Source organism: Grampus griseus (genome assembly GCF_964374135.1).
Source record: "Grampus griseus genome assembly, chromosome: 15".
Lineage (NCBI taxonomy): Eukaryota > Metazoa > Chordata > Mammalia > Artiodactyla > Delphinidae > Grampus > Grampus griseus.
This window is the reverse complement of record NC_139009.1, coordinates 19,232,765-19,258,656: the sequence shown is the minus strand read 5'-3', so window position 1 is coordinate 19,258,656 and position 25,892 is coordinate 19,232,765. Positions and strand designations below refer to the sequence as shown.

At 54.5% G+C, this 25,892-nt stretch overlaps 1 protein-coding gene across 2 annotated transcripts in view; it reads left to right on the top strand.

The window, feature by feature from the left end:
* Positions 1-7,513, top strand: part of DTNB (dystrobrevin beta) — a 246,682-nt gene extending 239,169 nt beyond the window's left edge. For both annotated transcript variants that reach the window (XM_082672075.1, XM_082672074.1), the window contains one exon: positions 7,302-7,513. In XM_082672075.1, the coding sequence (XP_082528201.1) occupies positions 7,302-7,321 (20 nt within the window). In that variant the 3' untranslated portion in view covers positions 7,322-7,513. The remainder of the gene's footprint in view (positions 1-7,301) is intronic.
* The last annotated feature ends 18,379 nt before the right edge of the window (positions 7,514-25,892 follow it).

Here is a 25,892-nt window from a genome sequence, read left to right as displayed (position 1 = left end):
TTCATAATAAGTAAGGGTATGGGGATACTCAGCAATGTCTCCTAGTAAGAAAGGATAGTTTTAACAAAACCATGTAATGTATTTGAAAGGTACCTTAGAGATCGCACTGTCCACTCCCCTTACTTTAGAAATGCGGTGAGTGATTATCAGAAAAGAGATTTGCCTAAAGTTACACAGCTTGAAGGGGCAAAGCTGGTCCTAGAGCTTAGGTCTGAACATTAAGCGATGCTCTTACCACCACACTGCCCTTATCCCCGCACAGGACAAGGGATCATGTCTGCAATCCCACGAGGGCCCCTTTCACTGATGCTCCACTCTAGGTCCATGGTAGATGTGGACTAGCCCCACACATGGCCCAGTATCTCTATCAAACACAGAGGTAAACTCCCTTTACATGCCAGGCTGCCAGTTTCTCAGTGAGTGGAAGAGCCCAACACCAACATGTGTTTTTTTTAATTTATGTTTTTGGCTGCATTGGGTCTTCATTACTGCACACGGGCTTTCTCTAGCTGTGGCGAGCGGGGGCTACTCTTTGTTGCGGTGCGCGGGCTTCTCATGGTGGTGGCTTCTCTTGTTGTGGAGTACAGATTCTAGGAGCACAGACTTCAGCAGTTGTGGTGCACGGGCTCTAGGGCGGGCGGGCTTCGGTAGTTGCAGCATGCAGGCTCAGTAGTGTGGCTCGCGGGCTCTAGAGTGCAGGCTCAGTAGTTGTGGCGCACAGGCTTAGTTGCTCCGCAGCATGTAGGATCTTCCTGGACCAGGGCTCGAACCCACGTCCCCTGCATTGGCAGGCGGATTCTTAACCACTGCGTCCCCGGGAAGTCCCCAACCTGTTTTTACCATCACTGTCGAGATTTTCATGAGAATGAGAGTAGGTGCTCAAATTATCTTCCATGTATTCTGTACGGCGTGGACATGCTGTTTATATCCATAGCTTGCCCTCCTCATCTTTTCTGAAATCTTTTCACAAATGATGGACTCTTAGAGTTGGAAAGGATCTTGGAAGTCATTTCATCCAGTTGCTGCCTGATATAAAAGTCCTCTGTTTGAATATTCCCAGCGAGTTCATTCATGACCAGCTCTCCTCACTGGGAAGTTCTTCCTTATCAGGGAGCCAAAATCTGCCTTTCTATAGCAAACTGATCCTCATTCCACCCTCTAAAGCTGCCCAGATGAGCCCAGCCCCTCCTCTCATGTCAGCCTTTCCAGTGTTTGATGGCAGGTCACGTGGCTCTCCCGCAGCCTCTCCTCTTTAGGCAGCCGTTCACAGTTCCTTCAGCCATTCCTCATGTGACGTGGGTTTCACTTGACCATCCCGTGTGCCCAAGTGTTGCAAGGCCCTGGTTCAAAGTGCGTTTCCAGGGCTGAGCACGTCTCCACATTGCAAGGGGTCTTCCCCCTGACCCCCACTCCACCCCCAGCACGGTGAGCTCTGCCACCGCCCTGAGCAGGCCCCAGGGAAAGTAACCTTAGATGGCATTAGCTTTTTTCCACACAGCCACTTTGCACTGTTCAGTCATTTTAAGTTTGTCATCAGCTAAAACCAGGTTTTTGTATGTTTGTTTTGTTTTGTTTTTAACGAAAGCCAGTGTTCATCTAGGTATTCCCTGCTGTACACTTTTATCATTGTTTTCTTGAACCTGAATGCAAGGTATTAGCCATATACCTTAGTAGATATCATCACCTTAGAGAAGCCAGCAATAGAGCCAGAAGCTGGATGGGTGACATCAGACTGCACTGCTCTGGGCTCAGGGCTTATGGGGACATGATGCTGGGGCATGGACCACACAGGGTGCAGACTAGGTGATTTCAGCACCCTTGGAGACCTGAAGCCATGAGCTTTTAGCTAGGGTTTCCTCCCAAGCCTCCTAAGCTACTCACTTCTCCCTCCTCCTATGCTTCTACTGTGCCGAAGGGTCACTGGCCTCCTTGGACTTGTTTTCACAGCAGGGGAAGGTGCAGAGGAAGAAGAAGAGAAGGTGCAGAATGGGAAAGACAGAGCTAAAGGCAGCTCCAGGACCCCTAGTCTGAATGGGAGCCAGAGCCCTAGCCCCTGAACGGAATCCCCCCTCCCCTTTGTTTCTGCCTTCCTTCCTGCTGCCACCTTTCCCCAGAGCTTTCAGACCCCCACGGATCCTTCTCCCTACTTTTCCCAACTGACCATCAAGTTTTTCCCTAGAGGTGGTTGTGTCAGTGGATCAACAAAAGCTTCCTGATCTCCTGACACTACGATAGACGGATGGGATACAGGAAGTAGATGCAATTAAAACACCAAACGTGACCCCTTGCCTCAAGGAGTTTGTAATACAGTTAGGAGAGCAAAATTAAGATATGCAAAATAAATAGGAGATAAAAGGAAGTGGCAGGAAAAGTTAGTCATCGAACTTTGAGCGTATGATTATAAATACAAGAAGAGTTTCTGAAAAGGCAGAGATGATTGTGGACAGAAGAGCCAGATGGCTTTGTGGCTTCTCGGAGGAATTAAAAGCAACAGAGAAAGATATCAGCACGGGACAGTAATGCTTCCTCATTTTATTGTATATAAAACCTTCTTAAAAATAATGTATGTTCAAAAGAGCTGTGCTAACTGATTTCCATGTATAATCTCATTCAGTCCTCAACGACCTGGTGAGATATGTAATATAATGATATCCCCACTTTACCAATGAGGAAACAGGCGCAGAGAAAGTTAGATCAACTAGCTATTAAGTGGTAAAGATTGGATTTGAGCTGGGTCTTTCTCACTCCAAACTTCATGCTCTTAATCTTCATGTTTCTATGTTACCCTGAACAGATAACACAATTCTCTTTGGACATTTGAGAGTTAGCTGTTATTTCTGTGATGTATTAATATGTCCAGTTGCTGGATTCCTTCAAAATATAAGCTCCACAAGGTGGAGACTTCGGTCTGTTTTGTTCAGGTTGTATCCCCAGTGCCTAGAACAGTGCCTGGCATGTAGTGGGATGTCAGTAGATTCATAAACGTAAGGAAATAAACAGGCTGGTGGGCAGCAGAGCACTTTGTCCGGGAGAGAAGTGGGTGGCTGCCCGGAGGAGGCTGTGGAGCCCGAGGTGGAGCCGGCCCAGCTCTCTCGGGTCCCTGCTAAATGCTCTGCACGTAACACACTCTTCCTGTTTGATTCCACGGCCCCGTGAGGGAAGGCTTCTAGACAGGGCTCAGGGTGGTTAAACAACGTGAGGCCGTAAGTGGCAGAGCCTGGACTCAGCCCAGGTGTCTCTAACACCAGTGCCCATGCTTTAGTCTGAGCCGACTGCGAGACCACATGAAGGGAGAGAAGTCTTAAGGAAGGGTGGAAAGAAGTGGATACGGGAAAGGGAGTTGTGATGGGAAAGGGGGAGCATCTTGGGAGGGGTGTGTCCGGAGCTTTTGCCCATAGTGGCTGGTGCGGATAAGAGAGTGAGGTCTTTGAAGTTTGTCAGCAAGGACACTGGAATTGCCAAGGAAGAAACGGAGAGAAGAAAAATGTACTCCAGGTGCTGAAATCATCGAGTGAGTCAGAGCAAGGCCTGGGAGAAAGTGGACGATAGCTATGATGAATTGCTGAGAATGAAGTATTTGGCATGGCCGTCAAAAGGTCAGCAGTAGAGGGCAGCGGTGTTTGAAACATCTAGAAATGCGGCAAAGAAATGGAGAGAAGACGGACTTCCGCATACCGATGGGGGACTAGGAATAAGGCAGGAGGGTTGTAGTGCAAGAGGGGAAGAGAAGAGGAGACACACAGAGATAGATTTACGCTTAGGTAAACACATGCTGCAAACACACGCATGCACGCACACACGGTCCCACCAGATCCCGGCGTTCATGTGGAATGTTCTTGGCTGAAGACCTAACAGCTGCTGCTTTGGCCTCTCTTCCCTTATACCCCCCTCCCTTCCCAATAGCTTTTCCCATGGCCTTTCCTCAGTCTGCCCCGCTCCCCCGAAGCACACAGGGGACTGTGCCGTGACCACCTGGGCCTTGCCCTGACCACAGACTGTAGCCTTAGACCTGGTTCAAGTCTGGATGTGGGCTCTGTCTCACACGTGGACTGGGTGTGGCTTCCCTTGTCTGGTACCCGGTGCCCTCAGGGTCCCTCTGTCCTGGCACCTGTGTTGCCCTGTCAACATCTCTTCTTCCTTTGCACCTCTTGCTTTGTACATCTATGTGAAATCTTTTCGTGAGAATGCCTGAATTTCTGTTTCTGTGGCTTTTAGGTGTCATCCCCAAGGGGAAGAGTATTAAGAGTTGGGGTGAGAGATGGGTAGGGTTTAAAAAGGATGTTTGACTCTCAGCATTGTATAAGGTCCTAGGATATGTCCCTGTAGTTAACGTGTGGCTGTTACGTGGGTATAGTTCTAAAACCATGGACGGACCTTCTGATTCTCCACTGTGATCTAGGCGTGAGATCTTACTATAGACTAAGGTAGCCGTAACTACTGTCACCTAGGCATTAGAGGGCAATAAGTATCAACCAGAAAGAGAGAGCAATTTGCTTCTTTGGGGTTGAAATCATGCTGACATAATACAAACACAACTGGGTCAGCACCCTGTCAGGCATAGTCTGCTCAGTGCAAAAACTGTGCGAGCCAAATGGGCACTTTTGAAGAACTCACGACTCAGCCACACTTCCCGACCACATTCACCTCTGCCTCGGCCTCTCCCTGCCTGCCCTGGCTCCCTGTCTGGCTGCACCCTGGGGAATGCTCCTGCTCCGCTGGATTCCCACTTTGCATCCCCTCACCTTGAGGAGTCAGTACTTACAACCAAGACTATATAGATGAAACGCAGGCTAACAGAACTTCCCCCATATTACCTCAGAGCCCTAAATTCGTCTCAGCTGCTCCACGGCCTCATTTTATGTCCCTGTGTCCTTCAGAATCACCTCTCCCAGAACCTGCCCCCACGGTGTTGGAAGCTATAAATCCGGTTTGCACACCTAACGCTAGTGCGTGTCTGGTAGACTGCCAGCAGTGGTCCTTGGTGAGAACAGATACAGGCTTTTGAGGGTCCAGGCGATCGTTCACGATTTCAGGGTGAACAGGAGTGTGATTTAGCATCCCAAGCAGATACGTCTGCGGGAAGGAACTACTGCTCCTATCATAGTTTAGACCATTTTCACCTTGTTCACTTTCAGAACCACACGGACGGTGCCCCCTGATGTAACTGCTCCTTAGGTTTAAGGCAGATTCCTTTCTGTTTTAGTATTATCGTCCTCCTCCTCCTGAGAGGCACTTGTTTCCATGGCTCTATTAGGTCAGCTGCAGTTGCTGGTTGTAGGTTGGGTGACTCACCTCTGTTTTCATACCTGGTCGGGCAAAGTCGACCTACGGGGAGCAAAAGGGGAGAGGCAAGCCCAGGAGCCCATGGGTCAGGGAGGCCCCAGGTGAACATCCGGGTGGCAAAGAGACCCCGACTGTGACCTCAGTGTATCGTTTGTGTCTGTGCTGCACAGGTTAGCGGAGGAGCCGGGACAGAGAGGAAGCGCGGGTGAGTACGGTGTTCTCTGCCCGCCCCACGGCCCCTTTCCCTCCTCCCTTTCCTCGTCACACTTCCCAAGCCAGAGCCACCCCGACACGTGAGATCCAAGTCGGGGTTTCCTTTATGAGCCCAGCTGCTCCTCTTCTCTGCTCAGCCCCGCCAGCATACCGGCTGGGCCGCATTTCCAGGCCCGGACCCGTCCTGCACTGCTGTGGGCCTGGGCCTCGGGCAGGCCTTGGTGTCACCTGTGTTGGGATGCAGGTGGCAGACCAGACGCCGCTGGCTGAAACCGGCTCTGGGAGCGGGCGTCAGAGGTCACTCCCGGGGCTGCCGCTGCCTCCTTGCTCCTGATTTCCCCCAGCCACTATCATTTCTCTCTGGGGGTCCAAAGCACAGCCCGCGTGGGATCACACTGACTCTGCCAAGCCGACCAAGTCGTTTCCCATGATGCCTGGCCAAGCTGCACCTTCTCACTTCCTAAAAAAATTGATAGAAGTACAGATTTCCTCACCGGCAAATGCCCATTGCCTTTAGGAATTAGTCTTTCACGCTTTTCCATCTCAGGACCTTAACTTTTATCTAGTTCCAGTTCCAAGGTGTTGCAGTTTCGGGGCATGCCCTGCACACTGAAAGGAAGGGACGAAAATGATTGGACAACTAATCAGTTCAAGAGAAGGGTTCTTTCAAGGATAGATGCCTTGGGTGCAGCCTTGACATTTCTCTTTATTTTTCAGTCTTTTCTTCCCTCCGCTCCCCCACCTCTTGTGTTTAAAAGTTAGGCCATCTTCCTCAGTTACAGATCTTCCAGGCAGAAAAGCCAGGGCTGCAGCCCACGATCCAGAAAAGGAACTTTCCCAGGCCCTTCTCAGCAGTATTATCCTGGAGCAACCTCCGGGCTTTTCCTGACACCCCCGCCTTCCCCCGTCTGCACCAACCTGTTGGTTCTGTCCTGCTGGCACTCCAGGACCTGCTGTCTCTGAGCCTCCACTGACTCAGGGATCGTGCAAGCTAAAGATGGGCAGTGTGAGCTGCAGAAATTGTCTCGCTGCCCTGGAAACCACGGACCCTCCAAGGCTGGGGCAGGCTTCTCCCTGAACTCACCGCGCATGCAGACGAGACCCTTCCTGACAGCAGCCACGAGGCAGTCAGGAGCTGACTTGCCCTCGGGGAGCCTGTCAGAGCCCCTCTCCTCGGGGCACACAGGAACTGGGGGACGAGGAGAGGCGTGTCTGCCACCTGGCCCACCACTCTTCGTGCACATGAGGAAACTAAGGCCCACCACCCAGGAGCTCGGTGCCGGAACTGGAATCGAAGCTGGGTCCTCTGCTCCTAGTGCTGTCCTCTGACCCCAGGAGGAATATTGAGAAACTCACCACTAGTGGAGAGTCAAATGGAAAGCCTGCACACTCAGGTGGACCCTTAAGTTCTGCTGTCCTCAGCCACGCGGCTAGATTTTCTCCCCTTCCACTCAGCGCTTCTCAGCACATCTCTGCCCTTCTCCTCAGTCACGATTCTTCTTCCCATGAAACCGCCACATTCCAAACCTTGCACTGTGAACACAGTTCTTTCTTTCCTGGAAACATTTCCTGACCCTGTGACCTAAGCAAGGACTCCAAAGACTCGAGATACCCCCAGAAAAGAGAATGCCCCCTTCCCTAAAAGGGGGTGTGAGTATTGTCACTCTTGGCATATCCCGAGTTGAAAGGTAAGCGTCCCAGCAGCGCTATCCTTGCACATTGTCTTGTCCCCAGCAGACGTCAGCAGCCTTTGCTCGGAGACTCTTGGCAGTGCCCGGGAGTCACAGTGCGTCTGTCCTGCACAGGCACAGGGGACGTGGAGTGAGCTGGCACCGGCAGGAGGAAGGCGAGGTGTTCCCCCAGAGGCGCATTCCTGTCCGTCTCTCCGCTGCTCACCTGGACCAGGCTTGCAGGCTTCCAGACGTCACCACCCGCTGGGGCGAGGGGAGCCCAGACGGTGGGAAGTGGGAGGGACTGCTGGTGCTGCCTCGGGCACACCCCCCCACCTCGCCCAGTCCTGCATGAACTGGCATCTTCATCACTCCCCTCTGGGCATGGTCTCATCGCTGCAACAGGAATTTACTGGAGGTTGAAAAGGGAAAAGAAACAGCACGAATCTCCTGTGTGTGTGACCTGGTGGAGTTCTTGCTGGCGTCTCGCCAGCACTCGGGGTGTTCCCCAGGATGGGGACACAACTTTCCACCTGGCCTTTGACCTTTAAAAACCAACAGGTTTTCTTCCCTCTATCATGCAGACAGCTTCAGGCCCTGCTCAGTTCTACCAACATTCACACCCTGGCCACGGTGCTAAAAATAGCCTCCTTCCTTTCTCACTGCTTAGGCTTCCGCCCTGTTTGATGCCTGCACTGCAGCCCAGGCGGGAAGCGGGAACAGGGAGAGAGCTCTACACTGCAGCCCCAACGATTCCCCTCCTTCCCCTCCTTCCCCTGCTCCTTCTCCTCCTCCTTCCCCTCCTCCTTCCCCTCCTTCCCTTCCTTCCCCTCCTTCCCTTCCTTCCCCTCCTTCCCCTCCTTCCCCTCCTTTCCCTCCTTCCCCTCCTCATCCTTCCCCTCCTTCCTCCCCTCCTTCCCCTCCTTCCCCTCCTTCTCCTCCTCCTTCCCCTCCTTTCCCTCCTTCCCCTCCTTCCCCTCCTTCTTGTCCTTCCCCTTCTTCCCCTTCTCCCCTCCTCCCTCCTCTCCTTCCCCTCCTTCCCCTCCTTCTCCTCCTTCCCCTCCTTCCCCTCCTCCTTCCCCTCCTTCCCCCTTCTCTTCCTTCCCCTCCTCCCTCCCCTCCTCCTTCCCCTCCTCCCTCCCCTCCTCCTTCCCCTCCCTCCCCTCCTCCCTCCCCTCCTCCTTCCCCTCCCTCTCCTCCTCCTTCCCCTCCCTCTCCTCCTCCTTCCCCTCCCTCTCCTCCTCCTTCCCCTCCCTCTCCTCCTCCTTCCCCTCCATCTCCTACTCCTTCCCCTCCTTCCCCTCCTCCTTCCCCTCCCTCTCCTCCCTCCCTCCTCCTTGCCTCCCTCTCCTCCTCCTTCCCCTCCTCCTCCTCCTCCTCCTTCTCCTCCTTCCCCTCCTTCCCCCTCCTTCCCCTACTCCCTCCCCTCCTCCTTCCCTCCCTCCCTCCCTCCTCTCTCCCCTCCCTCCCCTCCTCCCTCCCCTCCCTCCCCTCCTCCCTCCCCTCCCTCCCCTCCTCCCTCCCCTCCCTCTCCTCCTCCCTCCCTCCCCTCCCTTCCCCTCCCTCCCCTCCTTCCCCTCCCTCCCCTCTTCCCTCCCCTCCCTCCCCTCCTCCCTCCCCTCCCTCCCTCCTCCCTCCCTTCCCTCCCCTCCTCCCTCCCCTCCCTCCCCTCCCTCCCCTCCTCCCTCCCCTCCCTCCCCTCCCTCCCCTCCTCCTTCCCCTCCTCCTTCCCCTCCTCCTTCCCCTCCTCCTTCCCCTCCCTCCCCTCCTCCTTCCCCTCCCTCCCCTCCACCTTCCCCTCCCTCCCCTCCCTCCCCTCCTCCCTCCCCTCCTCCCTCCCCTCCCTCCCCTCCCTCCCCTCCCTCCCCTCCTCCTTCCCCTCCTCCTTCCCCTCCTCCTTCCCCTCCCTCCCCTCCTCCTTCCCCTCCCTCCCCTCCTCCTTCCCCTCCCTCCCCTCCTCCTTCCCCTCCCTCCCCTCCACCTTCCCCTCCCTCCCCTCCTCCTTCCCCTCCTCCTTCCCCTCCCTCCCCTCCTCCTTCCCCTCCCTCTCCTCCTCCCTCCCCTCCTCCTTCCCCTCCCTCTCCTCCTCCCTCCCCTCCTCCTTCCCCTCCCTCTCCTCCTCCCTCCCCTCCTCCTTCCCCTCCCTCTCCTCCTTCCCCTCCCTCTCCTCCTTCCCCTCCCTCTCCTCCTTCCCCTCCCTCTCCTCCTTCCCCTCCCTCTCCTCCTTCCCCTCCCTCTCCTCCTTCCCCTCCCTCTCCTCCTCCTTCCCCGCCCTCTCCTACTCCTTCCCCTCCCTCCCCTCCTCCTTCACCTCCCTCCCCTCCTCCTTCCGCTCCCTCCCCTCCTCCTTCCCCTCCCTTTCCTCCTCCTTCCCTTCCCTCCCCTCCTCCTTCCCCTCCCTCCCCTCCTCCTTCCGCTCCCTCCCCTCCTCCTTCCCCTCCCTTTCCTCCTCCTTCCCCTCCCTCCCCTCCTCCTTCCCCTCCCTCCCCTCCTCCTTCCCCTCCCTCCCCTCCTCCTTCCCCTCCCTCCCCTTCTCCTCCTCCAGCCAGGGCAGGAGAGTAGCCAGGCCAGGCGCCCTGACCCGTGACCACCAGAGGGAGCACCGTCCAGGTACCGGTGCCTCGGTGGCCCAGGCTCTCCCCTCTCCGGGTTCCATCCTGCTCCCTCACACATGATAATCAATCCCAATTCCCAGTGATTTTCATTTATTTTTTCCTCCTCCCTGGGCTCCAGGATGTTATTTTTAGTAGCAGGACTGCTATAAATATTTATAAAGGGCAGTGACTGGAATGAAGTGAGAGGCTCCACAGCTGGCTCTCGCATCACCCCCAACACACACGCCCCTGCAGACCCCTGCCCGCTATCTGTGCAGAGGCCGTGGGCTCACCCCATGGCCGTGCTCGGAGAGTCACGCGGAAGCCTCGTGAGGGAGCAGTCAGGGTGAAAAAGCGGGATGGGGCGCTCTCCATCCTTCTCTCCATGCACCCGCCTCCCTCGGTGACTCCCGTTTCTGAAGGCGGTCAAGGCTCCTGCATGGGGGACGGTGCCTGGCCCCACGTTGTCTTAAGACGAGGCATGAGGGTCAGGCGCAGCTTGGAACACTCCAGATGTACGGGTGCAGGAAGGAGAATGGGAGCCAGGAAGCTGGTTTCCCCCAAGGTGTAAAAAAGAACGCTCTCCCTCTGGGCCTCAGGAGAAGCCCCCGCACCTGGGGGAGAGCCTGCCGCCCGCAGCGGCTCCCACACTGCCTGCCGAGCCCACACTGCCCAGCAGTGAGCTGAGGCCCCGGGGAGGCCGCAGCGGCTCTGGTGAAAGAGAAACCGCACGTTTCTCTGGTGTAAAAGTGCTCCCCCGCGCTCAGGAAACGGGGATCCCAGCTTGCCTGGAGGGCCAGCAGGGGCAAGGGGGAAGTAAGCAAACGGAAGGTTTTGGGGGGACACTTAGTGCCAACCAATGGGGAGATCAGGTGGGGAAGGGCTGGGCCGGGGCCTCACAGATGACGCTGTTGGGTGACGGCTTCCCCCACAGCCCTGACTTCTCACTTTGTAGGCTGTGCCCCTGAGGACAGGGCAGAATCCCCGCCTCCTGGTTCCTCCCATGAACTGCTTTCTTCTTAAAGGGCAGAAAGATTCAAACGAACGGTCAGATTAAAAGCACCAGTGGCTTCAAAGCAGCCAGGTGCTCGGGCCAGCTGAGGTGCATGTGCGAATGTCCCCTGGGCCCTGCCTGGCCCCGCGGGGCTGACTCTCTGCTGGCCTTTGCCAATCAACGTCTTCAAACACAGGAGAGGCTCCAAACTCCCAGCCTCCCACTTTTACCAGCACCTAAGGGTGGTAAGGGGACTGGAGAGAGCCACAGGGACGACTCAGGTGCCGGGTGGTCCATTTTTTAAATAAATTCTCTACAGTTGATTTCTTTTCGAGCTAGAATATTTACCAGCATCTCAGGCCCCTGAGGTGCCTCCTGACTGCTTTGCATCTGCTTTAGAATGCAAACCCATGTCAAAAGCTTGAAGCTGGGTCCCTTTCCTCAACCCTGACCCGGAATGGGACACAGGTGGTCATCCTGTAGTGGGCGCTCACTTCTTAATTGCTGTGTGACCATTCAGGAGCCAGTCTACTTTAACCTAGCAGAGGATCTTTTGAGAGAACTGACACACTGTCAGCATCGTGGACCCCGTGGGCTGGTGCCGATTTGTAGCTGTGAAGACCCCTGGAGAGGTCCCAGATGCATCCTGGGTCTTGAGGGAGTCGAGGCCCCACCAAGCTCAGGTTCGTAAATCCCGGGCATGCTGAGGTTCCATTTATTGTCACAGCCCTCTCCTCTGCCGGGTGTGCTTTCTCTACCAGCGGCCTCCCCCTCTTCTGCATTGCTTACGCCCTGCTCCTGTAGCCCGTGACAGCTTCGGAAAGGTACAGTTGCTATGGCAATGCCTGGAGCCATCTGAATTCCTGCTGCACCTTCTGGAAGAAAAGGGCATGTGAGGAGCCATGCGGTAGATTCCAAACCTAGCCTTCCCTAGCCTCCTCTGGGAAGGGGTCAGGGGTCAGGTGACTGCCACAGGTGGAGTGGGGGAGGTAGGTAGCCCACCTTCCTTGGGCAGATATTCCATCGCAGCAAGCCACATGCACCTGGACAGGTTCTCCGTGTGTGGTTCAGAAAACCCAGTGAGGTCTCCTCCCAGGGCCTCTTAGGTGGAAGAGGCAATGCCAGTGGTTTTCAAACTGAGAATCAGTATCCCCTGGGGGGCTTCTTAAAATATGGAGAGCTGGGTCCCACCCCCAGAGTACCTGATTCAGGTGCTCTGGGGCGGAGCTGGAGAATTTGCAGGTTGAACAGTCTCCTGGGGGGTGGTGGTGCTGTAGGTCTGAAGAGCACACTGTGAGGCCCACTGTGCTGCACATTCAGGAGGAGAAAAGCATCCACGCCAGTACAAGAAGCCACCGCCGGTCAGGTGGGAGAAGGCCAGCATCCGCTGTCTGCTCCAGAGGGAGGAGCGGCTTCCCGTTCCAGGAGGGCTCTGCAGTCGCATCTCTCGGCCAGGATCCCCGGGGGACCGGTGATCCTAGACTGTTTCTTTTTGGTCCCCACCAATCAATAAACAAAGATCTTCCCCTAGAATGACGGTGGGGGCAGCATCACAGGCGAGGCCTTGAACTTGCAGAAGACCAACCTCACAGGCATAGTGGCTGAGTGGGTCCTGCACAGTCTAGAATCTTAGCGGTCAGGGAGACCAATGACCTGCCTGGCTCGGGAGGGAGGGAGGAGAGGGGAGAAGGGGTGTTGCTGGCACTCAGCCCCTGCAGTTGGCACTTTTACACCAAGATGCCTTCCCCAGAATGCAAATACCATATGCTCCACTAAACCATATTCAGGCCCCAGCTGGGCGGCTTACCTTCGGCCTACCTGGAGCTCCCACTGCCTGGGGTATTGTTCTAAGAGAGAAAGTCATGAGAAGAGGACCTGATAGATGTTGCAGCCCCTCCCGGTTACAAACAGATGCCAACGATTCTGACACCTTCTCTGCACACTTAACCCCGCCTGGAAAACCAGGGCTCTAAGCGCTGGGCTTGGTGACTCTCCCACCGGGTGTGTCTGCAAACAGGTGGCGTGTGCTGACGCCATCTGCCTCCTGCCTCCCACCCCACGGGGGGGACAGCTGGGGTAGGGCCAGGCATGACATCAAATGGGTTTACCAATTCCAGAAAGCACTATTAGTTTCCCAGCTCTGTGAAGGTTTGGGTGGGTGTGACTGCTTTCATTTATAACACGTAGAATCCTTAAGGGAGGCCACGAGGAGAGCTGGGACTTGCTGGGGAGGGGGTCCTTTGAAGAGGCAGACACCAGATAGCCACGCTTGGTTTTCTGAGGTAAGTGGAGCCTAGCACTGCTAGAGGTAGAGGTTAGGAAGGGACATGTAGCCTAGCATGGGACTATTATTCAAGAAGATACTTGACATGCACTGTGTGCCGGCCACCAGGCCCCCTCCTCCAGTCCTCAGGCCTCACTGAATGCAGGACCTTAACGTGTAAGGTTGAAGCCCTGTCTGAGGGCATAACTAGGGGGTGGGGGGTGGGCTTGGAGGGACTGCACTGCCCTCTGAAGCCCATCAGCCTCAGGACAGTGGGTCCAGCTGAGGCCACCGCAGGGAGGAAGGGAAATGGTCACTTAGAAATGTTGATCTTTGGGCCTGTGAATGGAGTGGAGACGGGGAAAAGGGTGTCCCCATGAATTTAAAGGTCATGACTAATAACCTCACAGCTCCTGGGGCCCAGGCACACTACCATTGAATAAGGAGTTATCGTTCATAATCAGTTATAGCCTGAATCCTCTGCAGCCCCAGCAAGTGTCCTCAGACACACTTCACCCAACTTGGGTGAGGGGCGCAGTGAGTCCTCAGCACATGCGCACGGGAGTGTACACACATGCGCACACACACTCGCACCTGGGGGGCCCTCTGGCTTGTGAGGTTTAGGTGTCAGGTACTGCGGTTTTCCCTGAGGAGAGCAAAGCCTTAGACTCGGCACCTGACTTGGGGCCGGGAGAGCGTCTACACAGCAGGCCTCAGGATCAGCTGCACACGCTGGGCTTTTCATTCGGGTCCCAGCTTACAGGTCACGCCTTCACCACCACGCCTGGTCCAAGGCCTCAGTCACTTGGTCTCCTTCCCTCCCCACAGAGATGGTATCCTTGTCCACCAGGCACTCAGCCCCTCACTGAGGAAGAATTCAGTCTGGGTCCTGAATTTAAAAGCCTCTAGAAATTCTCCCCACATCTCCTCAGAATCCCAGGCCTTGTGGCCAGGCCCCTCCAGGCTCCCTCAGAAAGCAGGCCTTGCAGCTCCTCCTGCCTCTACAAAGCCTGATGGCCACTGGGGGGCGACAGGCCATGTGGCTCTGGTTCACCTCATCAACTACCTGAGGAACTCTGCCCTCTTTGGGGCTCCCCTGATGGGGTTGGTCTTTTAGAAGAAAGAACATGCCCCAGGGCTGCTGGAAGAGCAGCTCTGGGAAGGGGCAACAGCTGGGTACAGATGTTGCTTGGGAGGGAGACTTGGTGGGGGCCAGACAGACAGCCTGAGTGCCCCTCTGGGCCAGCGTCTTGGGATGGGAGGACTCCAGGTTTGGGATCCTCTGTAGGTCCCCCTGTTCCCTTGACTGCGGGTCAGTATTTGTCCTATTTTCCTCATTGCCTTGGCCACCATTCTGGGGTCACCCTTGTGGCCAGCCTATCCTGGGGGACCAGAGCCCGGCCATCAGAGGAGGGGAACAGAGGATGGGAAATACGGGAGCAGCAGGGTGATGTGAGGGCCGAAGGACCAAGGGAGGAGAGCGCAAGAGGAAGAAAAGGATGGAAGAGCGGCAGAGCCCAAGGTGAGGGGGAACGTTTCACAGTGAGATACAGGGGACTGGACTGCAGGCTGAGACAGGAAAAACCAGGATGGAGGAAGTGAGGAGAGGCCGGTGAAAGAGAGGCTGGGAAGAGGCAGGGTAGGGTGGATTCGCCTGCCCCGGAGCCCTAGGCGAAGGGCATCTCGTTCCTTTTCCCTGGCTCGCTAGCCCCACATTTTACCCTAACTATCCCCACTGGCTTTCCACCCCATTCCGATGAACTCAGGCTGGGGACAGGGCTGCCTGTGCCTCCCTGGGACCTCTACCCCTAGCACCGCCCCTGCCCCGGGCGCAGGCCTTGGCCTCCCACCCCCACCCCAAGGCAGAGGCCTTATCTCCCCACCCCTCCCTCCACCCCACATCCCACCCTGACCCCAGCCCATTTATGGAGCCTCCGAGGGGGCTGATGGAATTTCCCTGGGGCTTGTCTGGTTCAAGGAGTCGCTTATCTTCCCGCCTTCAGCCATCACTGGAGAGTGGAGGGGAGTTAGACTGGGGTCACTGGGAGGCCTCTGGAGCCAAACTTTGCAAACCGTGGGGTTTAATGCCAGGGTGGAGCTGGGAGAGGCCCATGTTTAACATTTCTGTTTACCGAGGCCGACCCTGACCTGCCCGTGGCCCACCTCCCCCAGCTCCTAACTGGTCTTTTCCTGCCCCCGTTTTATGATGGAGATTGGGTCTTTCTTCCCCTGCATATGCTTTCCTGGGAGGCAGCTCCCTGGACAAGGTCACCATCTAGATGTGTTGTAGACACAGAGCTACCCTCACAAAGGTCTTTTGGCTTGGTCCACCCAGGAACACCTGAGACGGGAACTCCAGCAGAGACCTGGAGGGGCCCCTGTCTGGAGAGCACTGTCCAGGCCCTGTGAAGAGGAACCAAGGAAATGCAACTCTGCCTTGAGAAACCAGCCAACGGAGTGACTTAAAGACATCTAGGAGGGGGCCTCCCTGGTGGCGCAGTGGTTGAGAGTCCGCCAGCCGATGCAGGGGACACGGGTTCGTGCCCCGGTCCAGGAAGATCCCACATGCCGCGGAGCGGCTGGGCCCGTGAGCCATGGCCGCTGAGCCTGCGCGTCCGGAGCCTATGCTCCGCAACGGGAGAGGCCACAACAGTGAGAGGCCTGCGTACCGCAAAAAAAAAAAAAAAAAAAAGACATCTAGGAGGGAGTTAGTGAAGGAAAATACTAGAACAGAGAAAACAAGATAATTACACATAATCAGCTGTAGCCGTTGTGTTAGATGAATGAACGTCTAGCTTACTGATGCTGCTGGGTGATGAGAACCAGGTGGGCTTCTTCAAGAGGGCTTCGCTCTAAAAGGAAGGGAACGAGCATATATTAAGTACCTGCTGTGTGCCAGGTGTGTTCGCATATGTGATCTTTAGTGTCATCGCCCAACCAAGCTGTGAGGTAAGTTCATCAATTCAGAGGACGAAGACTCTGAGAGGTCAAGTAACTTGCCCCAGATCACACAGCCGGGAAGTGACGAGCCCATCCATCTGCTTGACTGTGATGCGACTCCACTTCCCACCATGTCAGACTGCTGAAATGGCAGAATTTCAACAAAGTTTCAAGGAAGAGGAAGAATATCCCAAGTTTGGGAAAGGAGGAGCAGGGAGATGGCTCAGACAAGGGAAGGGGAGTGTTGAGTCAGTTGCCTTAACTAGAGCCTGATGTGCCTGCTTTGAAAACCACAGTGGAGAAATCATTGCCCAGATTTGCTGATATTTAAGGCAAAGATTCTTAACCAAGAGAGTGGCTCTAATTCCTAGTGCCACCTCCACCTCTGGGCATACCCTTCTCCTGTGCTCCCTAGTCAATGCAAACGGAACCTCTACCTGCCCCAGACGGTTTCGTTAGTTTTCCCCTAACTACAGGCTCTATGAGACCAAATCCAGCAGGAAGAGAAGGAAGGGACAATGGCATGAGCCAGCGCCTGTGTGTCTCGCACCCATGCCGTTCTGGGCACATTGACGACTTTCCCTAAAAGGTACGGCTGGCACCATCACCCCCTGTCCACAGATGAGACAGCTGGAACAAGAGAAGCATTTTGCCAGGGACACAGGGGTGGCAAGTGGCAGGGACTGGAATCCACGCAAGCCGTCTCCAGAGGCACCTCCTAAGCCCCATGTTCTGCCTCCAGGGCCAGCAGACATTGACTGAGCGAGTTCTGCGCCTGGCGCTGCGCCTTCCACGTGTCATCTCATGCACGCAGGGAAGGAAGAGGCAGAGTCTCAGCCTTGGGTTCAGCCGGGTGGCCTTTCACTAGGCCCACCCTGCAGTCGGCGAGTAATGTCCGGGGCACCTCCATTTTCACCCTGACTTTGCAGGACAGGATTGGAAGGCCCCCTATCCACCTGTCACATTCAGCTCTGACCAGGCCTCCCACTAAGGGAGCAAGAGCCCCAGTGGCAGAACCGCCCGGCCCCCCATCCCCTCTGTGGGGAGGGACATCAACAAGAACGTAATCGTTAGCCCCACAGAGACACTGTGACGTTGCCACTGCTACTCAAAGGTTAGGGCAAGTTGGAGAGCTTTAGAGTGTGAACAAGCCATCTTGACGACGCCAAGGAAACCGAATGGTCCGGGGCCACACAGGAAGGTGATGGAGGAGCTCTTGGGGGATATGCTGGTCCTTCCAGGCTCCCTTGTGTTAATATGCACCCAGGGAACTGGCCCCGCTGTTTAGGATCATCCTGAACGTTAGGACAGGGTGTTTAAGGACGCTCCTCCATGAGAACAGACCAATCACTCCACACCTCGCTTTACAACCTGGTCGGAGGTGAACCCTTGAGCACTCACCCTGCCCTCCCTGCCTAAGCCGTGTCCCAGAGCATATGCTCATTAACTGCCAAGGATGCTTCTGTCTGCTCACCAGGCTCTTCCACCCGTGAGACAGAGGGTCCCCTCCACACACGATATCGACCTTCGGAGAGGAAGGTCTGCCTGGAGCCATGGCCTCCGGTGATTACAGCGGGGATCCCCTCCTCTCTGCTGCTTTTAAGAATCTTGCAAGATTAGAGGGATAAATAGGTACTTGTTGCATTAAAATAGAGTTCCTAGTTTGCCATCCACACTTAGTCATGTGTGCAAAGTGTTGTCTCTGCCCTCAAGAGGCTACAGCCCAAAGTAGGAGGGTGTATCTGGAGAAAAGGCAAAGTGATGCTTGTTAATTACCAAACACAGGGTACAGAAAAGTGCTAAGGGAATCAGAGAAGGAGGAAGAGTTTCACCATAGGTAAATAAAATGATACCCAGATATGAAATAACAGAAGCAACATACCTGTCTCCTATTACGCGAACTCATTCCTTCACTGGCTCACACACAGCCTGTCCAAGGCTGCTTTTCGATGGAGTTCCAGTGAATTCTTTTACTGTTTCCTACGCTTGTAAGATCTTCAGTGTGCCTGGTCTGCCCCGTTAGCGTCTTTGTTTTTAAAAAACACATACTAAACACTATTTTTGAAGCAAAACCTTCCTCCTGGGATACAACTTTCCTTCACTGGCCCCTGCTTTTGAAGTCGCGCATACCCTGCTCCGAGCCAGCGCACCTCCTCTGAGGTCTCTTTCAGGCTGGAGGCCTGTTGGGTATCAGTGTGCTTCGCCTGTTTTCAATTAAACCCCTCAAGCTGAAGCGGAGTAAATGGCTTTAGCAAGTTGATTTTCCAAAGGGTCAATCTTATTTTTGAACCAACGTGTCAAAACAAAACCAACTCAACCTACAACACACGCAAAGCAAATAAATACATCTGTTTGCCGATTTACCCTAAAAATTACTAGGGCAAAGGGAGATGCAGAGGGCACACAGGGCTTCCGGGGAGGGGAGGGGGATCTCTTTCAGTTTCCCCCGCCGTGGTGGGGGAGTCAAAGAAATGGCAGCACAAACCGGTGTCCTGGCCTTAGGGTGCTCAAGACTGGACTCAGGCCTGGAGGGTTCCTGCCTCTTCCCCTGCTTGGGCCCAGGATCGGGCCGGGCTGATGAGAAAGCACCCACTTGGCCTGCGGTCGCCTGCCCCCCTCATCCTTGCCCACTATAGACGCTGGGCCAGGAGGGGTCTCTGGCCCCCGTGGACATGGGCATCAGAGGCTGGGAAGGGGGACGCTCCTTCCTCAGCCCCACAGCTGAGGGGCTGACACCTCTTGGGGCGGGGGTTAGCGGGTGACCCACACTGCCACTGCCACTTGCGCCTGCCCCGATCTCACCTGCCCGCTTGGCCCTCTGGGGAAGGAGCGCTCTGAGGAGCACAACGCCAGTGGCTGAGGCCTTATCATCTGGACTAAAGAGGCAGACGCTCTGCTTGCTGTTTGGGGACCAAATTGGAGGGTATAACAGAGGGTGGCTTAAAGACATTTTCTTTGGCCCAGAAGGTATTTTTAAAACAATTTAGTGGGTTGCAAATGGTGAAATATCAGAAGATTTCGTAGAAAATCCAGATTTACAGCTTCTCTGGAAAAGCTAGACTATCTGGCTGTACTGATCCCACGATTCCCCCGTGGCAACAGGCCTGCTAAAGACCCGCTGAAGGCTCTCAGACACCCTCCTCTCATCGCCAGGCCTGTGTGTCCTGGGGCGCTGCTCTGGGGGCCGCCGAGGGCACGGAACTGTCGGGCTCTATCTTGCTCGAAGGGGTGTCCCTGCATCCTCCGAAGCCCCAGCCAGAGAACTCCCACCCCAGCCCTCCACCATTCCCAAGCAGCAGCCCACAGGGAGCCTCTCTCTGACTCTGAGGGTGTGTATGGGAAAAAAGGCAACAATGCAAAGTGATGCTCGTGAACTACCAAACACAGAGTACAGGAAAGGGCTCAGGAATCGGAGAAGGAAGAAGAGTTCAACCAGAGGTAAATAAAGTGACACCCCAAAATTAACAGAAACAACATACTGTCTCTTCTTACATAAACTCCCTCCTTCACTGGCTCTCATACAGAATGTCCAAGGCTGCTTTGAGACGGAGTTCCAGTGAGTTCTCTTACTGTTTCCAATGCTTGTAAAGTGTTGAATATGCCTGGTCTGCTCCGTTCACATCTTTGTTGTTAGAAAACACATACTAAAAGCTATTTTTGAAGCAAAACCTAAAATCATTTGTACTTTGCTGCTCCTTTCTAGAGTGTGACCTCAGACAGGTCACGCCTTTTTCTCTGCATCTACAAAATGAGAAGATAATTCTAACTTGCATGTTGTTTATAAAGATTATATTGAAACACGTGAGACACCTGGAACGGTGCTCGGCATGTAGCAAACGGTCAACAGCTGTTCCTCTCCTTCCTTCCTCTGACACCGCAGGTGCTGCCCTTTCAGGCCCCTCGGCCTCTGGGAGGGGCTCCTGAACCCCCTAGGCCAGGCCCTCCTGGACTCACAGGTGAGAGGCTGCGGTGATGGAGATGTAGGAACCTGGTGCTGCCAGGACCTAAGCCCCACACCCAATGCCAGGTGGCTCAGAGTCACCCCAGGGAGTCTCCCCGGGGCTGGCGAGAGCTGCTCAGGCCTGGGGCACTGATTTATCTCCCCTGCACAGACACATGAAACGCCACCTTCAGAGGTCAGAGGATGGGTCCGGAGCGCCAAGCCAAACCTCTAAACCCTGTGGCAGCCTACATCACAGAAAAAAAACTTCTGGGGGTGAGAGCTGACTCAGGAGTGCCAGGTAAGGACCAAGACAGGCTGGGGAGGGCCACCTTACAGACCTCACCCCCACCATCAAGTACACCCCTCCCCGGCAGCTAACTGCCCCTCAGCAGGTGAGGCAGTTTTTTCAAGACTCTGAAACACCAAGGTTTAGCCCAGCCTTTTCTCCCGGGGCAAAAAGGCTGGTTCGCCCTGGATGAAAGAGAGCCCTCTCTGAAGAACTTAGCCTTCACCGGCGATGCCGGGCTCTGCACCGCTACATTGAGACTAAGGGAGGGTTCTCTACAGACCAAGAAGAATCTGCTTCATTCATTCACTTACCAAATATTTGTTGAGCAACTACTATGGGCCACACATATTCCAGGCCCTGGTGATATAGTAAAGAAGGAGACAGGGTGCCCACGCTCAGGAAGTTTACATTTTAGTGCAGGAGACAGACAACAGTTGTGTGAGGGTGGGTGGTAAATGCTCAGGGGGGAGAAGCATGGTGAAAGTTGAGAGAGTGAGTCATGGGGAGAGGTCATACATGAGCTCTTCAGGGTGTAGGTCCCTGCCCCTACTTTTTAGGTGAACAAAGAGAAAACACACACTGACATTTGGCAGGAAATTCCCCCGGTAGGTCTCCAGTTGAGAACCGACTCTCTTGTCCTCGCTGTTTATGACTCTCTGGATCATGTCCCACCATTGCCAGCCACCTGGGCCAGACTCTCCCAGCAACTAGTCCAGCCTCAGACTTACCTTCCTGCCTCGTTTTCCCTCCTTCTTCTCTCTGCATTCCACCCCTGGGTCCTGGACTCCAGGCCTTTGTTGCACACCCCAGTGGTTTTTTGTTTGTGTATTTGTTTTGCCGGTCCTTCTTTGACCACCTTCTCCTGTGACAAAGTTTACAGTCCCCCCATCATAGCCAGTCCCAGAGGATGACTTTCTATCTGCAGCAAAAAAAAAAAAAAAGAATATTCTGGAAGTTACACACTTTCCAGAGCTTTCCTCCACCCTGACTATACAGGAGGCCAGGGAGCCCATCTTGGCTGCCCCAAGGTATCCCCCAAACCACCTCCAAACTCCTTCTACTCCTCTCTGACTTCCCCACCTTCACAAGGGAGTCTTCTGAAATGAGATCAAGTTAACTTCAGTCTGTGCTCTTTGGCAGAGTGGCCCTGCAGCCACTGCACTCAGTGCTATACTTCCTCAAAACTCCCGCTCCTCTCCCGAGCACCAGCCACTTCTCATTTATTGCCACAAGGGAGTTCTAAAATTTGACATGTGTGTGTAATTGCTGATTTGTGTCTGTGAGCTACTTGAGGGCAGGGCCCAGGTCTGTTTTGTTCATCAGTGACTGCAAAACCCTGCTCGACGCCTGGCAGAAAGTGGACGCTTAACAAACAGTTGTCAGATGTGCGAATATAGTACACCCACAAGTACAATTATGTTGGTAATACACATACAACGTCAAAGACTAAGGAAACATGAAAAAAGAAGTGGTTTTGGCTGAGTGGCAGACCCTAAACCTTAGCTTCCTTATAACGATATATTTATGATAAGTAGGTCCAACCAAGAATTTTTCCTGCTGTGTAAATTTATGAGGTGTCTTATAAAGGTATGAGAAATAGAAACTCAGTTAATTGTAAAGAAAAAATAACATGACACCCATTCACACACCCTCAGTTAACTGTAAAAACAAATTACACACACACACACACACACACACACACACGCACGCACGCACACACTTCCTCCCGCGTAGCTCAGGCGCTTTGACTGGGTGCTCTGGGTGCTGTCCCTAAGACCTGCCTCTGGACACGGAAAGAAAGCAAGACCAAGTCCAACCAATCAGAAGTCAGCACCTCCAAGGCCCCGCCCCCTCCACATGGGTGACAGACAGCAGGCTCCGCCCCAGCCCAGCGCCACCTGGAGGTCTAGGCGGACAAACGCGGCGCCTAGCGAGAGGCTTCTCCGGCAGCCCGAGCGCGCTGAGCTGGCCCGGGGCTTCGTGGTCCGCAGACTTGCGGCCTCCGCCCGGCACCACTCAGGCCGTTTAGGGGGCTACTGTGGGGTCACTGTAGGCGAAGCCGCTGAGGCGCTGTCGACAGCTGTTAACCTGTTCAGTCAAGTGACTTTTCCCACAACTTTCCGCTACTTCCTGTTGTAAATTATCCCTGCTTGACCTGAAGAATGGGTGTGATGAGGAAAAGCGGCTCAGAAAAGTGAAACAATAGTGCTTGCAAATGCTTCAATAGTATCTCTTTTGGGCCCAATCTGCGTGCACCCGGAGAGCGGGTGGCGCCCTCTCCCTGGTCGCCAGTCAGCAGGGTGGGGACGCAGGGGCTGCCCTCCAGCTGGTGGCCTAGACGTCCCGGCAGGAGCCCAGGCTGCGGCCTTGCACTTAGATCTCAAGGCCGGGCCGCCAACGTGTCTTCAGCTGGCCCCGCCCTGAATGGGCCTGACTGGGTGGCCGTCAGCCCTGCTCTCCCTCACCTGCTCAGGGCACAGAACTAAAATCACCGTTATTCATTTCATGCTCCTTGTTCCTAATTTGAAAGGAGGTCTGAGGTCACAGTCAAGTAGCCTGTGCTGAGGGTAAACTGGGGCAGACACTGTTGGCGCCCCTGAGAAATATCCTTTCCCTCTCTCGTGCAGCCTGACACCTAATGGCCTCTATTTCCCCTCATTGTTCCGATTCCCTGTTAGTTCCCTTGTCCCCAGAGACATGCAAACCCCAGTGCTGGTCACAAAAATTGGCTCCCATGGCCCAGGTTCTCCCCCACCCCCAGCCTCTTTTTCCCCCTCCAGTGCTCTCCTGCCCTGTTCGTCCACCCCAATATCCCCAGGGCTATGAGTCATGTTCAGCTCCTGGGAATTCATTAATTGTAGAATAAAAGGCTTGGTCTCCAGTAAAGAGATTTCAAGACGTCGGGGGCAGGTGGGTTTTCTAAATACTCTTTGGATGCCGGGAACCTGGGGGGAGGGTACTGTAAGAGGAGGGGGAGGGTTAGAGCGGCAGGGACAGAGCTGTGGGCCCGAAGGCCCATACGCAGTGGGTGCGGAGCTTGGGTCCGCTGTTGCGGCCATCCTCATGTGCTCGGAGGAGCCCTGCCCCACCCCGAGAAACTCCATATGGGTACAGAGTGGGGCTGGGCGTTCAGGTCTGGTCCTGCTTGGTCACTGAGATGCCTCTCTGGGCCTCAGTGGCTTCCTCCTTAAAACTGGCATAACAGTCACTGGCCTGAGTGCCTCTGGGATTGTAATTAGGATCTAATGAGAGCTTGATCTGAAAGCCCATCTCAAAGATTATGTCCTATTGAGGGTATTTTCCTCATTCTTCTGTCCCCTTAGGTGACAAGGAATAGAGAGAAGGGGTGAGACAACTGATAAAAGTACTGTTAGCTGCTTTTTTAGAGTGCAAGGAGTTCTGCTCTCCCAGCCACCTACCAGATCCTTGGGGGTCATTTCTAACATCCCTGGCCCTGATCCTGTGTTGGGCTAGAAAAGGAATTCAAGTCGGAAAGGGAGTCAGTCCTGGGGAGTGGAAAGAGCTATGGAGTTGGGTCCTGTCCCCCCATGCCCCGAAGATGCTGCTGTGCCTCGATGATGAGTGACAGTTGGTGGGATGGAGATGGTGAGCCAGGTGCCTGCTTGTGTGGCTCTGCTCTGGGCGGGGCGCGGGGTGGGATGAGGAAGCAGACCCATGCAAACAACCCAGCTCGGACCTTCTGGGAGCTGGTGGGCGCTCCATCTGCAGCAAGAGGGGTGGGGCTCCTGAGTCTGTCCATGTCTCCCTGAAGTGCTGGGGGCAGCTGGGATTTGGGCATCACCACCTGCCTCGCTCCATTCTGTCGTCTGCCCCTCACACTCTCCTAATACTGTCTTGTCAGGGGCACCTTGGGGGAGGCTCCGGTTGTCTTTGCTCCCTGTAGTACACTGCAGCTCAACTGGCTTCCTGGTATGCAGACCCTTATATAATCCTCTCCTCTTGAGTGTGGGCTGGTCCTAGTGACTTGCTGTTCATGAACAGAATAGGGCGAAAGCGTCTAAGACTCGGTTATAAAAGTCTGTGTCGGCGGCTTCCCTGGTGGCGCAGTGGTTGAGAATCTGCCTACCAATGCAGGGGACACGGGTTCGAGCCCTGGTCTGGGAAGATCCCACATGTCGCGGAGCAACTAGGCCCGTGAGCCACAACTACTAAGCCTGCGCGTCTGGAGCCTGTGCTCCGCAACTAGAGAGGCTGTGATAGTGAGAGGCCCGCGCACCGCGATGAAGAGCGGCCCCTGCTCGCCGCAACTAGAGAAAGCCCTCGCACAGAAACGAAGACCCAACACAGCAAAAATAAATTAATTAATTAATAAACTCCTACCTCCAACGTCTAAAAAAAAAAGAGTTCTCAGGCAACAAATGGCGGGCGAGAGAGGAGTGCTAAATTTGCTAGCCCCCTCCTTTCCTCTCACCTCACCCCCAGGCAAAAAAAAAAAAAAGAACAATTTTGAAAAAAAAAAAAAAGACTCCACGCTTCCACTGCAGGGGGCACGGGTTGAATCCCTGGTCGGGGAACTAAGATCCCACGTGCCACGTGGTGTAGCCCAAAAATAATAATAATAAAAAATTTTTAAGTAAAATAAAAGTCTGTGTCCTCCATCTTACCCGCACACTCTCGCTCTCTCCTGTTCGCTCTAGCGAAGCCAGCTGCCGTCATGTTAGCTGCCCGGTGGGAGGCCCACAAGGCAAAGAACTGGGGGCAGCCTCTAGCCAACAGCCAGCATTGAATTGAAGCCCTCAGACCAACAACACGTTAGAAACTGAATCAAGTCAGCGACCATGTGAGTAAGCTTGGAAATGGACCGAACGCCGTCAAACCTTGGGATGACTGCAGTCAGACACCCCGAGCCTGAGGACCCCACCAAGCCACCCACAGATTCCTGACACACCGAAACTGTGTGATAATAGATGTTGTTATTTAAGCCACTAAGATTTGGGTTAATTTGTTATGCAGCATAGATAAAAAATACTCATTTGGCAGGAAATGTGTATTTCCTCCTTTCTCCTCAACCCTGTTGCCTCATCAGTGCTAAGTCTCTTTGGCCTTGGCCTTCATTCACTCCTCTGGTTCCCACCCTCCACTCCCTGCCCCTGCCTTTCGGAGGCTCCTCTCTCTTTGCCATCTCTCCCACCACCTAATTGGGGTTTCCCCCAGCATCTCTGTCTCCATACTCCTTGGAGAGCCCCTTGCTCATGGCTTCAGTAATGAGTAAGCACTGTGTCTATGGAGATATTCTTCCAGTCGTTTCCCCCATTCTACCCACCCATCTGCGTTCAGTTCCATTTCCCCTCTGGCCTGTGAATATATATTTTATCTGGATGTTACTATAACAACCCAAATCAGCTAATATGTCCCTCCTCGTCATCTCTGTTTTCAGTCAGCAGTAGATGTTTGTTCCCTTCAGAAGGCGGCTCAGAGCCTCCCCGGATCCCCCGCCAGAGCTGAGCACAAATGTCTCTTCTGAGCTGCCTCCCTCCAATTGAGACTCATCTTCTTTACACACGACTTTCAAGACATCAGATTATCACTCACTCTTGAGTCTCCATGCTTCCTGCTGAGCCTGCCTGGTGTTTCCCACCAGTAGCCTTACGTGGCTCATGCAAATGGACCAGGGCTCACACCACATGCCAGTTCTCGCATATTTGGCCTGTGTACCCTGGTACAAGTTGGTTCACTTCCCTG